Below are 12,618 nucleotides of genomic sequence, written 5' to 3' on the forward strand. Positions count from 1 at the left end.
TCTTATAAAATAGGAATATTAATACAAACGAGAATTACAAAATGTGAAATTAAGTTACAGGTGACTTTAGTCGAAGTGAAAATTACATTAAATGAGCGTTATATATCTATAAAAATTAGTTTATTTGATTTTCACACAAATGAGGTGCACCGCTTTCACAAGGAGCTCTACTGCTACTAAAAAGATGTGGTTCCCATGATTGAAAAATTTGGTGCCACCTTAGTGCAGTTACACACGGGGACTTTTAGCAGCGATGCAAACGGCATGCAGTCGCTAATCGTCTATCTTCGCGACTTTAAGCAGCGATGCAAACGCGATGCAAACGCGTTGCAAACGCGATACAAACGCGATGCGATCGAATATAGTTTTACGACTAGAACCGACTAAATGACTTTTTTTAAACTAGCCAAATTTAAATACTTGATAATGATAATGATCACGCTGTAGTGAAGCACGTTGAATTCGTGCCAAAAAGATTAAGTTAACCTACGGGGTCGCAATTTGATAACGAGGTTCCAATAATTTGCGGAATCTTCGCGGAACTAAACGTCGCGATAATAAATGTCCAAATCACGTTTTTTAATTTGACTTAAGGCTTTATTCAATTGACTAGTCATTAATACAAAGAGTTTTCAAAAATTAAGCAAATATGTAAACTTTATAATAATATGCCAAACATTTTGATCTTCAACAAAATATGATTATTCACTTATTTTGTTGTAATCCTTTTATAGTAAAAATGCTTTTAAAGTAAACTAGTAAGCTTAGCAAGTAAGATTTAATATTCCACTCTTATTCAAAAATAATATCTGCTAGAAAAACACTTGTTTACTTGCAGCTATTACCAAATCAAACCATATCTCGAAATCTCTATTTTTTTTATTACATGAAGTAAGATTTTACTTTATTACATAAGCACTCGAATTATCAAATACAAAAGTGACACTTTCTCTTTGGTTCAATGTACCGCAAGTAAACGTTAAATCTATTAATTAATTTTGCTATTATTATCGTTCAGCTCAATAATTGCGCGTCTCTATCATAGCACTTAAAATGACATTAAGGTCACATATCAGGATGAAACTGCATGAAAACTCAACAACTTGTAAATGATTTTGCTCTTGTATGTACGTGACTATTGTTATCATTAATATCGACTTTATACGTATAATAAATAACAATTTATTTACATAAATAATTCATTATAATTTTCGATACTTATTAGTTAGTATCGTGGACACACAAACGACAACACCGGAGTGCTACGACGTAATTATAATGTATCTGTATCTATGTATTGATATTGGCATTTTTTTTAAATGGTCCATGTGAAATAAAAAAATAAAAGTGTAGCGGATGAATTGAAATGCCAATTCTTCCGTAATAGTAATTTGGTGATAGCAACAAACTTCAAACTATTCAAGCTGGGAACAAAACAATATGTCTCACGGACTGATGATAAGAGTGATAAAGCAAAGGGTGCGTTAAGGGAGAGCTTGCTCCGTTTATTGAGGAAGGGCGTCTCATTACGAAGTGGGCGTGATCGTGGAATTTCTCACGTATGATTTCAACGACAACTTGCTCTCGAATGTAACTCTTAGATATTTGACCGTATTTTCATATGGAGTTGGACGGCCGAGGAGGGAGATAGGGATGAGGTTTTGTTACCTTACAACTGGACAAAAAACGCGCACAAACTTACCTTATGTTATTGTCAAGTAAACGGGCAATAAGCATTGTTGTGGACATAGTGCGGTAGACTAAGCTAAATATACTTACAATGTATCAAGGCTGCAAATATGTTGTTTGACGCGAGTGCTTGTATTGAAACCTGAGGAAGCGAAGAATTCTAAGATTGAAAAAATAGAATCCTAAGCGTGGCGAGGGTTTCAAGGCACGAAACGCATAACAAGTTTGCTGCCGAACGAAACACACAACTTTTCACCTCACTACAGCGAGGAAAACGGTAGATGAAAGAAAAACAGTTGAACTATAACAAATCAGCTTTTATAAACAAAATTAGTTAGCGTTGTCAATTTAATGTCAACAAAAATAAAATATACCAACGGATTTATATTACATAAATTATGTACGACAAATCGCGTAGTTAACATGTAGTTATGTTTTTTTTTTTATGGAAAGAAAAAGTTAGGTGCACCACATTCCATCGTCAAGTTCCTAAAACCTTTCCCAAAACGTTTTTGGCAGATTTGTAATGAGAAAGAAAGCCACAGATTTCTAATGAAAAAAAAATCCTTCCGAGCTAGTGAGGTGAAAATTTATTTTGTAATAGGTATTATTAAATCCATGGAATACTCCATGGATGATATTAAATTATTTTTTGTGAAATTACTTATTAAACACAAAAAATCAAAATTCTCTATCGAGAATAATAATTGTACTACACATCAATTAAGATTCATCATTAAACTTTATTTTAAAAAGCCATTTCCATAGCAAACTCACTTTTTTAGCTCTATCAATAAATAAATTTACCATAAAACAGGTTCACCTTATGGAGGACAACGACGATATGCTGGAGCAGCTGGGGTTGATGGAGAACCAGGCCAACAACAACGACGTTCCCATCCCGCCGCCGCCCCCCCAGCCAATGGAGCAGGAGTGATCGCTCGCGCTCCTATTGCCGACCCGTCGTTGGTAACAATAAATATTTTCTAAAATCTCGCATTTATTGCAAAGACGTGCTTACGGCGAGAAAAAGAGAGTCTTTCCTCGTAATAATCAGCTCAACATTTGTTATATTTATTTCATTATATATCATTATGTAAAAACATCGCAAACAAACAACAACAAAACATTTGCTCTTGCCTTCTAATTTGCCTTGGCTTCCCACGAGTGTTGGTGCACCAGTCTTACCCCACGGGTAATTGGAATGAATATGTGTAATGTTTATTTTGTTGAATATTAGATGTTTTTGCTAAAGGCAACCTGGCTGAGTAAAGAAAAACTTTCATATGTCTCGCATATCGCCACCTATGAGAAGCGGGTAAAAAAGCTGTTTAAACCCAAAGACAAAGATCTTAGACAGGCACATAAAGAAATTCGTAAGATCTGCTGGCTAGTTCTGTAATTCTGTTAAGGCGGGTTCCCACGGCCCGTTTTTCCAGCAGCTCGCGCCGTTGGAAACCACCACGGGCGACCACGGGCGCGCTCGGGCGGCACTCTTCCCACGGCGCATGACACAGCGCGCCATTGAAGTTACCGAGGAACGGCGGATCCAAAAACAGGCGACCACGGGCGTGCTAGGGCGGCCTTCTTCCCAAACTCGTGGCGCGATACCGCCATTAAAGTTACTGACATATGGCGGATCCATTAACAGGCAACCACGGGCGACCACAAGCGCACTCGGGCGGCCCTCTTCATACGGCGCTTTGGCGCGAACTCGCGCAGCGCGGTCCATTGATGGACAAGCCGTGGGAAGCCTTTAAGAAAGCGATAAGCCCGAGTTTGACAAAGTCGATCGAAAATTGTTTTTGTTCGATCTTTGTTTCAATAATAACAATAACATTTGTCGTAATTATAAGCATAGCATTTGAAATTAAAACTTTCTATACAACCCATAGGGTGGCCAAGTGTAGATTTCAACACGCCGCTTTATATCTACCCCGCTCGTTACCGGAACTCTGCAATAAGCCCAATAATAACTTTAGAACAAATGTAGAACGACTGAAGAATTAATAAGTATATAAAGAAGAACAAGGATTTAATAACAGGCAATTAAAATTGTTACTCTACGTATAGCAAATCTGTATATAGCATTAGGTAAGTACTAAGCAAGGCTAAAGCTCTAAAAAGATTGTCTTTGTCTTCTTAACGCGCGATGCCTAAAAAGGTATTTTTGGCCCTCTAGCTGGTCTTTGAGAATGTATACCTGCTTTGATAAGTCTCCTCGTTACCATCCATTTGCTAACTCTCACCATTCTCACTTCTTGTAGGTGATTTTTATGGTTTTTGTAAGGTTTTCGTCGATTTCTTAGGGCTTGATTGACAAGAAATCGATCATTCCTATGCTATGTACATCTTTTTCTTCCAGAACCAGGCATTCTTCTGAAAGAATCTGTCTCTCGGAACCTTTTCCAAATCCTTTGAACCTTAGAACACGAAATTCCAAACCGCTGTGCTACAAAACTTTTGTTGAAACCTTCATCGAGAAGACGACTTTACTAGTTACTACAGTGTTGTCCATATCGTAATGAACTTATTTAAGTGAACACTACTTGTGCAGTAGCTACTTCTATTAGTCAATAAAATAGTTAAACTAAGGAATATTTACACAACTGACGATAATGAACAGAAAAAAAGTCCCGCGTTTTGTTGACGTTTGATTGACAACATTGGAGAATTTTTGTCATAACATCATTGACTTACAAATAAATGGACGACGGGTCTAATGCAAAAACCACGAAAAAAATATCCCAAGTCAACCTATTTAAACGTAGTGACATGTAAAAGAATATGAATAAGCTAAAACGTTGAATTTAAATTGTAATGTCATCGCAGTACTGTCTAATTTTGCTTGCTTCGCTGTCAGTCGAACAAACGAAGACTAAAGCGTGAATGACGCTCTGTATACGATTTTAACGCCCTATAAGTTCGGACACTTTTTACAGCGGACCCGACGTCCATATAATTGTAAGTCAATGCATAAAATGTAAAAAATTTAATTTGGATTTTTTATTTATTTATTATTGTGTGCTTTCGTAGCGTCGTAGGTATTTAATCAAAGTGCAAATGTTATCGTAACAAGCCAAGATGTTTTGGCTTTCCGAATAGTCCATTGTCATTGGTCATTTACAAGGGTATCAAGATCGTCAAACGTCGCAAACATCAATGAAAATTGAGAAAAAAGTATTTGTGAATGAGCTGCGCAAGTAATGTAGCAATGTCCACTTGCCATTCCCATGCCTGGCAACCATAGATTTTGGATATACTAAATCTATGCTGGCAACAGATTGACTCGAAAAAAATAACTATGTGATAGGTTTAATTATGAAGCCTTGTCACAGTTAAAGATTTTTGTTTGTGATCTAGTCCGCGTTGTCAGCCAACCTGCTCGTTGTAAATAATGATGCAAGCCTACATGTCATTTTGGACGTAAAATATCGTTATTGCGGTCGGCTTGTTTATAAATCCACTGCAACCAATATGGTTGCAGTGGATAAATATATGGTGTCCACGACAATACGTTCCTTGATTAATGTGACGCTTGTGTTGATCGATCCGTAAATACTATGACGATAAAATTGTCCGGTAGGTATTACTTAAAACGGCGCCAACTTACATAATCTTTTGCAGCATTTATCTCTGTTATTTAATCATAGATAGTTGGATACTTTTGGAATATTTCAGACGTATAGCAAGGGCACGTTTTTAGTTACTGCTATTTTTTTCAACCCGTAACAATGCTGTTGGCAAAGTTTACTGGTCTTGCTCGTCACTGGCTTTGTCAGTGCAGACTGTAGATTCTTTGTATTTTATGATTGTTTACAAGTTGTTGCGATGACGTATAAATTCTTGTATGTATATTTTTATGCGGGTTTATTTACTAATTTAATTTGTTCTCAGGTTACTGAAACTTTTCTGTACTACGATATGCCTTCCCGAAGTTTAATAAGAAGATAAAAATAATCAATAAGAAGATAAAAATAAAAGTCTTAGTTACAGTACCTATAGTGAAGTTATTATGTGAAATTACAACGTTACAGTCATTTATTTTTAAAATATTTACATACATTTACTTAGCAATTTTGGCATATTTATAATGTTGTGATATTTTCATAATGTGAGTCATCTGTATTTTTGGAATATTTTTGAAAATTGTTTGAAATTTTTCTGACAAGTATAATTGGTATAATGGTATTAAGATATTGTTGTTGTTATTTTAAAATAAGAATACTCTAGCGACCGTATAAATTAATATATTTGCATTTTCAACTATAATGCCATTTGTACACTGGGAAAAATACAACAACATGTTTAATTGCGATACAATCATTTGTTCAAAACATATTTGTTTAAATAAAAATATGAACTTATTACAACCATGCTCCATTGTAATAAGTTCTCGATAGTTGTATATCCACCTTCGACGAATCCCATCAAATATCATAATGATGTTCTTGTTTGTCGTGACAGACTGCTTCCCCAATACCAGCTGCTTGAACCAGGGAGTGCACAGCGGAATTCGAATTGCAATACTGCCACGCCCTTTCGGTCCACGCTACAGCTGTGAAGCATGCGCCATTACTGATGAACGCGCGCAGCGCCACAGCACCCAATCCACGACCCATACATTTCCAACCATCAGTCCGTATAGATTGCATAAAGCAGTCCCACGATCCTTTGTATTTACATACAGCATCACCCTGTAATCTGGACTTGACGACATCTATAGGGTACAATACAACCCATGACAACATTCCGGCTAATCCACCTGCCATGAAAACTTTCATAACGGATTGATCGCCGCGTGTCATCGCTTCATAAGACGCAAAGTAAATTGTAAATGCCGGACCATCGCGGGCCATCGTTATCCCTAAGCCACGGAAGAGACCTTTTACTCCACCCGTTCTTAAAATATAACGTGCGCCAGACCACGCACTCTGGGGTATCGGATCCCCGATCTTAGCTAGTTGCTGTCGCGTCTTGACCAGCTCGACTGGCGCACATGCAAAACTCTGCAATATACCAGCAGTAAATCCAGCAGTCGCATGTGTCTTAATTGAATCTGGGTTCGGCAAAGCTCTCCTCGTATTTCCATAAGCTCCAAAAACTAAGGCGTTGATCACAGCTATTCCACCTAATGGCGCACCTACTCCTCGATACGCTGTCGTTAATGTTCCACCTTTCAACAACGACTTCGAACATTCCCACGCACTGCCTCTTCCTGACTGTACGTGAACTTTCAAAGTGTCCAAAGGATGGCCGGCTATAATTCCTGCGCAGCCTGGAAAAATATATAAGTTGTAAAACGCAGCACTTCATATTCAAACAACGAATTTAAACATTTACAGTTAATGCATACCTCCAATACATCCTGCTATAAAGTCAAGGGCCATGTCGCTGAGGGGTGAAAAATTCTGCCAGCAGGAGCTACAATACAAATATCTAGTTGTAGTTGCAATAATTAACTTTATACCTTAGTCCAATAAAATGAAACTTACTTAATGATCAACCATTGTTGATCAATTTGATAGTTAGTTTAATCTCCGAAAATTAGATAGCAGCATGTGCTGCTTCGGAGAAGGCGGTCTAGTCACAGAAACTGAACATCATTTATAAACTTCTCACTATCAATAACAGCGTATATATTTACATAATAATTATTTTTCTGAATTGACCGATCTTATGACCCCTGATAAACAAAACTGCTTACCTCTCCTTCGTTCAAATCAGGTAATCGTAATGGGAGTTCACGTTGTCTCCACTGGAGGTAATGCCAATGAACATATTGATGTTTGTAAAGACGAAAATTAGAGCACAGGCCGCAGGTACGTAGCGTCGATGCAGCCTCCTGGATGCGTAGCTCGAGTATGCGAGACTGACCACTCCGAAACCCGGCCGTCGGCGGCGCCCGCGCACCCGCCATGCCTCGAGAGATTTCTAGTTATCGTCAAAGGTTATTCCTTATCACGGGGGCAAAATACGTCTTGAACAAAATAAGCAATAAATCAGCGAGTAAAAATATTTCCACTGTCTCTCACTATTTAATTATTACGATAATCTACCTACGGGTAGATAGTTACTATACTTACAAGGAAACCAAATGAAAACTTCGCAACAGACACATTTCATTAAAAATTTTTCTTCAGACTTTTGAAGCGATAAACGAATTCATCCCCTCCTTAATCAACAGCAACAAACCGATAAGCACCCACGTAACAATAACTGCGAAGTAATGCTTGTAATGACGCACATCAAAATTTTATTCCAAACTGATCATGACTTAATCAAGTGATGAGTTAATGACACCGAACAGAATAATATTTGCTTCGTTTGATACGGTAATCAAGTTTAAAGAAAGCTGATAACAACATCTGATGATGTGACCTTTGACTAATGGGCGGCTATTTGCCTATTTCTACCACACCCACTGAAATTGTATGCATTCATAGATTGTAACAGCAATATTAGTATTGCTCTATTACGAAGTGTATAGTTGATTGCAAAGATTTAGCACAATAAATCTAGGTTGATTGTGAGAATATAGTGCGATTATATATTACTATTATATTACTGACCCGTTACAATGAGAACCTTGAACCTTACAAACTTTTAAAACTGTGTTACGAATCCTTTCCAACCCAGTGTTGTAGATAAGTGACTTATGGTCCATTGTCTTAAGTATCTTAATAATTCAAAAATTTTTGCGAAGCCACAAAATAGTCCTTATGCCCGGAATACACGAGGTTAGTTTTTCAAGCTAGGACAGCAAGCAAATGCTAGTAAGCTAGCAAGCTAGTAATTCTGGCTTCGTATGTACAGAAGTACATTTCTAGGCTATTATGCTTGTCAGGAAGATAGTAACCTAGCATCTCAAGCTGAGATTAAAAGGATGGGGTTCTATTATTTGCGCTGTACTAGCTTCCCCCACCACTGATTTTACTATCCTGTCTTGTGTACAAGTTTCGTGTGGATAGCGAAGCTAGATCCGATCGGCTAGCATGTAGACGTGCGCAAAACAGTACCTCGAAAAGTAATGTGATATCACATCACCTTTCCGTAAAAGTAATATTACTCTGTGATATTACTATTACCCACAACATCACACAGTGTAACACACACAACCAAAAAAAAAAAAAACACCGACTAATTGACAACCTCCTCCTTTTTTTGAAGTCGGTTAAAAAAGCGATGCGTTTTAAAACAACCTATAAAACGCATTTCTAGAACATAAACTTGCATTATAAACAAGATCTACTTACATATTACTAGAGAGAATCAAACAAAAATTACGAAATATTACGAACCGTCTGGCAACCCACACTCACCCTGGTTAAATTTTACGTTATAAATTGCCACGTAATCAAGCAATGATTAACAAGTTATGCAATTTCATTTTAAATGTCTACTGTTTAATTCGTTTACACCATCTAGTAAGTTGTAAAATAACAAATGCACTCCAAAAATCAGACGTTAATTATAAGTTGTTACATAACCTCACTTTTACTAAATCTCTTATAGCTCTGCTTTCAGTTCAATTCGCAGAATTTTCAGTGATGGTACATCAATACCTACGCAATTAACTGATACTACCTTCATGTTTTTACATCTTGGATTGATTGTATGAAAGCGTATCCATCTCCTTCTAGATTACCAAGAAAGATCGAAATATATTTAACCAAGCACAAGCACTGATTAACAAATTATGCAATTTCATTTTAAATTGTCTACGGTTCCATCCTTTTACACCATTTAGTAAATTATGAAATAATTGGGGTATTAATACAAACATCGTTCTACTGCAATATTCCAAATTAGATGCATTTACATTGCATTTCGCATAATAGTATTAAACAAACATCACTCCGTGATGTTCTAAGCATCACGCGTAATATAAGCATCACGTGTACTGTTTCAGGTAATATCACGCGGGTAATGTTTCGGGTAATGCATCACGCGTGTACTGTTTCCGAGCGATGCATCACGCGGGTAATGTGTAATGCTAACATCACTCCGTGATGCTAACATCACGCGTAATGCTAACATCACGCGTAATGCTAACATCACGCGTAATGAGAACATCACGCGTGATGTTAGCATTACATTGCATCATAGCATCACAGTATTGCATCACGCCGAGTACTGTTTCGCGTAATGAGTGTTAGTAGCGACACCTGGCAGCAGCGCTACGTAACCCTACGGCACGGTTAGCAATGTCCGATCAAGTAGTACGTCGAAAATTTGCTGGGTGGCGCTATTAATATAGATATTTACTATATTTAGTTCATTTTGGGAAACTCCCAGAGCACCCCGACATGGTCTATGTAATGGGTAATGTTATGAGTAATGCATATTTTTCCGAAGTGATGCGTGATATAACAGTACCCTGTCGCGTGATATTACCTTTGTAATATTACTCACATTACTTACACATGTCTACTAGCATGCAGTGAGGACACATTTTGTTTTCTCGACCGCTGACCACGTGTTTCACGTGAGACAGTTATGCCGAAACTGAGTATAGTAATTAATCAAAATTAATACAATTGTACCATGAAGAGGTGATTTCTGTGAAACGCCCCTATTCCATAGTATAAAAATAAATCTCTGCGTGATTCAGCATTACAAAAAATATGTGGCAAATTATTAAAAATCATCATAGAAGTAATAGTGTTTGTTATACGAAAACTCTTCATTATTATCCACATACGTATTGTTACCTTAGTCACTGCAATACTGGCTTAAAATTTAGGGGCATCATGTTATGTATGTATGTTATATATGGTATCAACCGTTCCTGCATGTACCGGTCCGGAATCAATCCAATCGGGTAGTCTTTAAATAAGATGGATTTCTGAGCGAGAAGATGAACCTGTTTGCTATGTATGTATATATGTTTTTAATTTGAGGGTTAAACCAACTATTGTTCCGATAAGAAAAGACAAAAGTTTCCAATCGGCCAGTTGTAAATCGCAATTCTGCGAACGAAAAAGGGCACAACTGCTATATAAAGTACGCATAGTTGTGCCTTTTTTCGTTACGAGGCAGAATTATGCGCCTCGACTCGGAAAAGACGCAGTTTCCGGTCGGGAGAGGCAATCAAAATTAAGCTACAGGACCGATTTACTAGCTTGCTAGCTTACTAGTGCTAGCTGCTATCCTAGCTAGAAAAACTAGCCCCGTGTTGTCCGGGCATAAGTACTACCTAGATTACTAATGACTTGTCGTGATTACTTATGACTCGGCTCACCGTAAACAAAAGTAACGCAGGACACATTTGTCGCAAATGTTTTTTAATTAATTTATTAAATTGATAGATTGAATTAATTTATTAAATGTCTTAATTATTATATTAAATATGTTAATTAATTTATTAATTTAACCGTGGTAGCCTGGTTTGACCTATAATAGCCTTTTCAAGCAGGGTTAGAATCCGGGCTCGCACCTCTTAGTTTCTCGGAATTGATGTGAAATTTTATTTTAAATTTACCATGAGCTTTTCGGTGAAAGAAAACCTCGAGATGAAATCTGTACGTCGAAGAAGGTTCACAATCCTCGGAAAAGGCGTGAAGTCCCCAACCCGCATTGGGCCAGCGTGATGTACTATGACATAAACCCTCGCCTCAGAGAATACCCTTGCGCAGCAGTGGGACTTTGAAATGGTTTGATGATGATGATGATGATTAAATCAAACAACTATGATCCATATTATACATTCCTTGAAGACTGACATACCTACAATGTAATAGAATATAAAAACAAAATAACTAATATACACGAACTGCGACTTATCAGCGACATCGGTCGGCACGCTCACCAACGTTGTGGCGGGACTGCAACTGTTCGACCTTCAGAGTGTATTTGGCTTTAAGTTATTCTTTATTATAACACTCGAGATTATATGGAGCAATGCAATCGAGGCAAGTAGAGCGGTGACATCTATACCTATATCCGGACGCAACAGATGGTTCGGTCCTGTCGCTGGGCCACACGTAACGTCTAGTGGACTTCCTCTTCTCTACCTGTGTGAAGTAGACCTCCTCGCGCTGGTCCGACCACTGGTCTATGGGTACTTCTGCTTCTGTGACTTAATAGATGCCATTTTAGTACCAAGCACACGGCAACATGTTGATGTCACCAAAAAGAATCTTTGCCTGCTTTAAAGTCCCATTAACAATGACATTCTAATTTCTTACCTAATTTTGCTTATTGGTTGAAGGCGCCGTTTTTAAGATTTCGTCATATAGGTAGGTAGGTACCTATGTAGGTAGAAAATGTTTTAGTCTTAGGGTCGTATTCCAGAACTCTACTCAATGCTCAAGTCAGGATTTGAACAGACTTGAGTATGATTTTCAGTGCTCACTGCAATACTTATGCCCTGACTTGAGTATGATTCAAAGCACTAGAAATCATATAGTTCTGGAATACGACCCTTAGTAAAAATTAGTGTTGGGTCGTGGAAAAATTTCCATTTTGAAAAAATCGTATTTTTTTTAAATAATTATTTTTCCGGATGTTTTTCCAATATTTTTCCTGTAATTTTCAAAAAAAGTTGATATTGTACTCTATTGTACTGTCGTGTTGTACTAAACGAAAACGATGAAGCCATTAATAAAAGGTTGTTTTCGCTGTTTAAATCATTTTAAATCTCGTTTTTCTACAAACGGCTTTTAGCTAAACAAGTTTATTTTATAAATAATTCACTCAAAATAAAACTTCAAAAGATATTTCTACACGTAAAACATAATAATCTAAATGAACCTTCGATATTATATTTTCCTTTATGTTTTTCCATCCTCTACTTAGACTATTTTTTCCATCCTCTTAAGATCCTCTAAGATAATTTCCCAATTTTTCAAATTTTTCAGGAACTTTTCATTACCCAAAAAGTAAGAATTAAAGAACCTTTTTTTCTTATTTCTCTTGGCTAAGCTT

The 12,618-nt window shown here is 37.1% G+C and overlaps 2 protein-coding genes across 4 annotated transcripts in view; one reads left to right on the forward strand and one right to left on the reverse strand.

The window, feature by feature from the left end:
* The window catches only part of LOC113226895 (kelch-like protein 10), a 21,750-nt gene extending 16,089 nt beyond the window's left edge, over nucleotides 1–5,661 (forward strand). For both annotated transcript variants that reach the window (XM_026459692.1, XM_026459693.1), the window contains exons 12-13: nucleotides 2,507–2,658; nucleotides 5,587–5,661. In XM_026459692.1, the coding sequence (XP_026315477.1) occupies nucleotides 2,507–2,626 (120 nt within the window). In that variant the 3' untranslated portion in view covers nucleotides 2,627–2,658; nucleotides 5,587–5,661. The remainder of the gene's footprint in view (nucleotides 1–2,506; nucleotides 2,659–5,586) is intronic.
* Nucleotides 5,662–5,938: 277 nt separating this feature from the next.
* Nucleotides 5,939–7,614, reverse strand: LOC113226896 (mitochondrial basic amino acids transporter-like). Of its 2 annotated transcripts, none has more exons than XM_026459694.1 (3): nucleotides 7,397–7,614; nucleotides 7,046–7,113; nucleotides 5,939–6,967 (listed from the first exon to the last, which is right to left on the reverse strand). In XM_026459694.1, exons 2-3 carry the CDS (start codon nucleotides 7,077–7,079, stop codon nucleotides 6,120–6,122), a joined length of 882 nt encoding a protein of 293 aa, XP_026315479.1. In that variant the 5' UTR covers nucleotides 7,080–7,113; nucleotides 7,397–7,614; the 3' UTR covers nucleotides 5,939–6,119. The 2 variants fall into 2 exon arrangements, with proteins under 2 accessions (XP_026315479.1, XP_026315480.1); XM_026459695.1 differs by lacking the exon at nucleotides 7,397–7,614 and adding an exon at nucleotides 7,185–7,299.
* Nucleotides 7,615–12,618: the final 5,004 nt, after the last annotated feature.

The sequence above is a fragment of the Hyposmocoma kahamanoa genome, unplaced genomic scaffold (assembly GCF_003589595.1).
Source record: "Hyposmocoma kahamanoa isolate Upper Pololo Valley unplaced genomic scaffold, ASM358959v1 202, whole genome shotgun sequence".
Lineage (NCBI taxonomy): Eukaryota > Metazoa > Arthropoda > Insecta > Lepidoptera > Cosmopterigidae > Hyposmocoma > Hyposmocoma kahamanoa.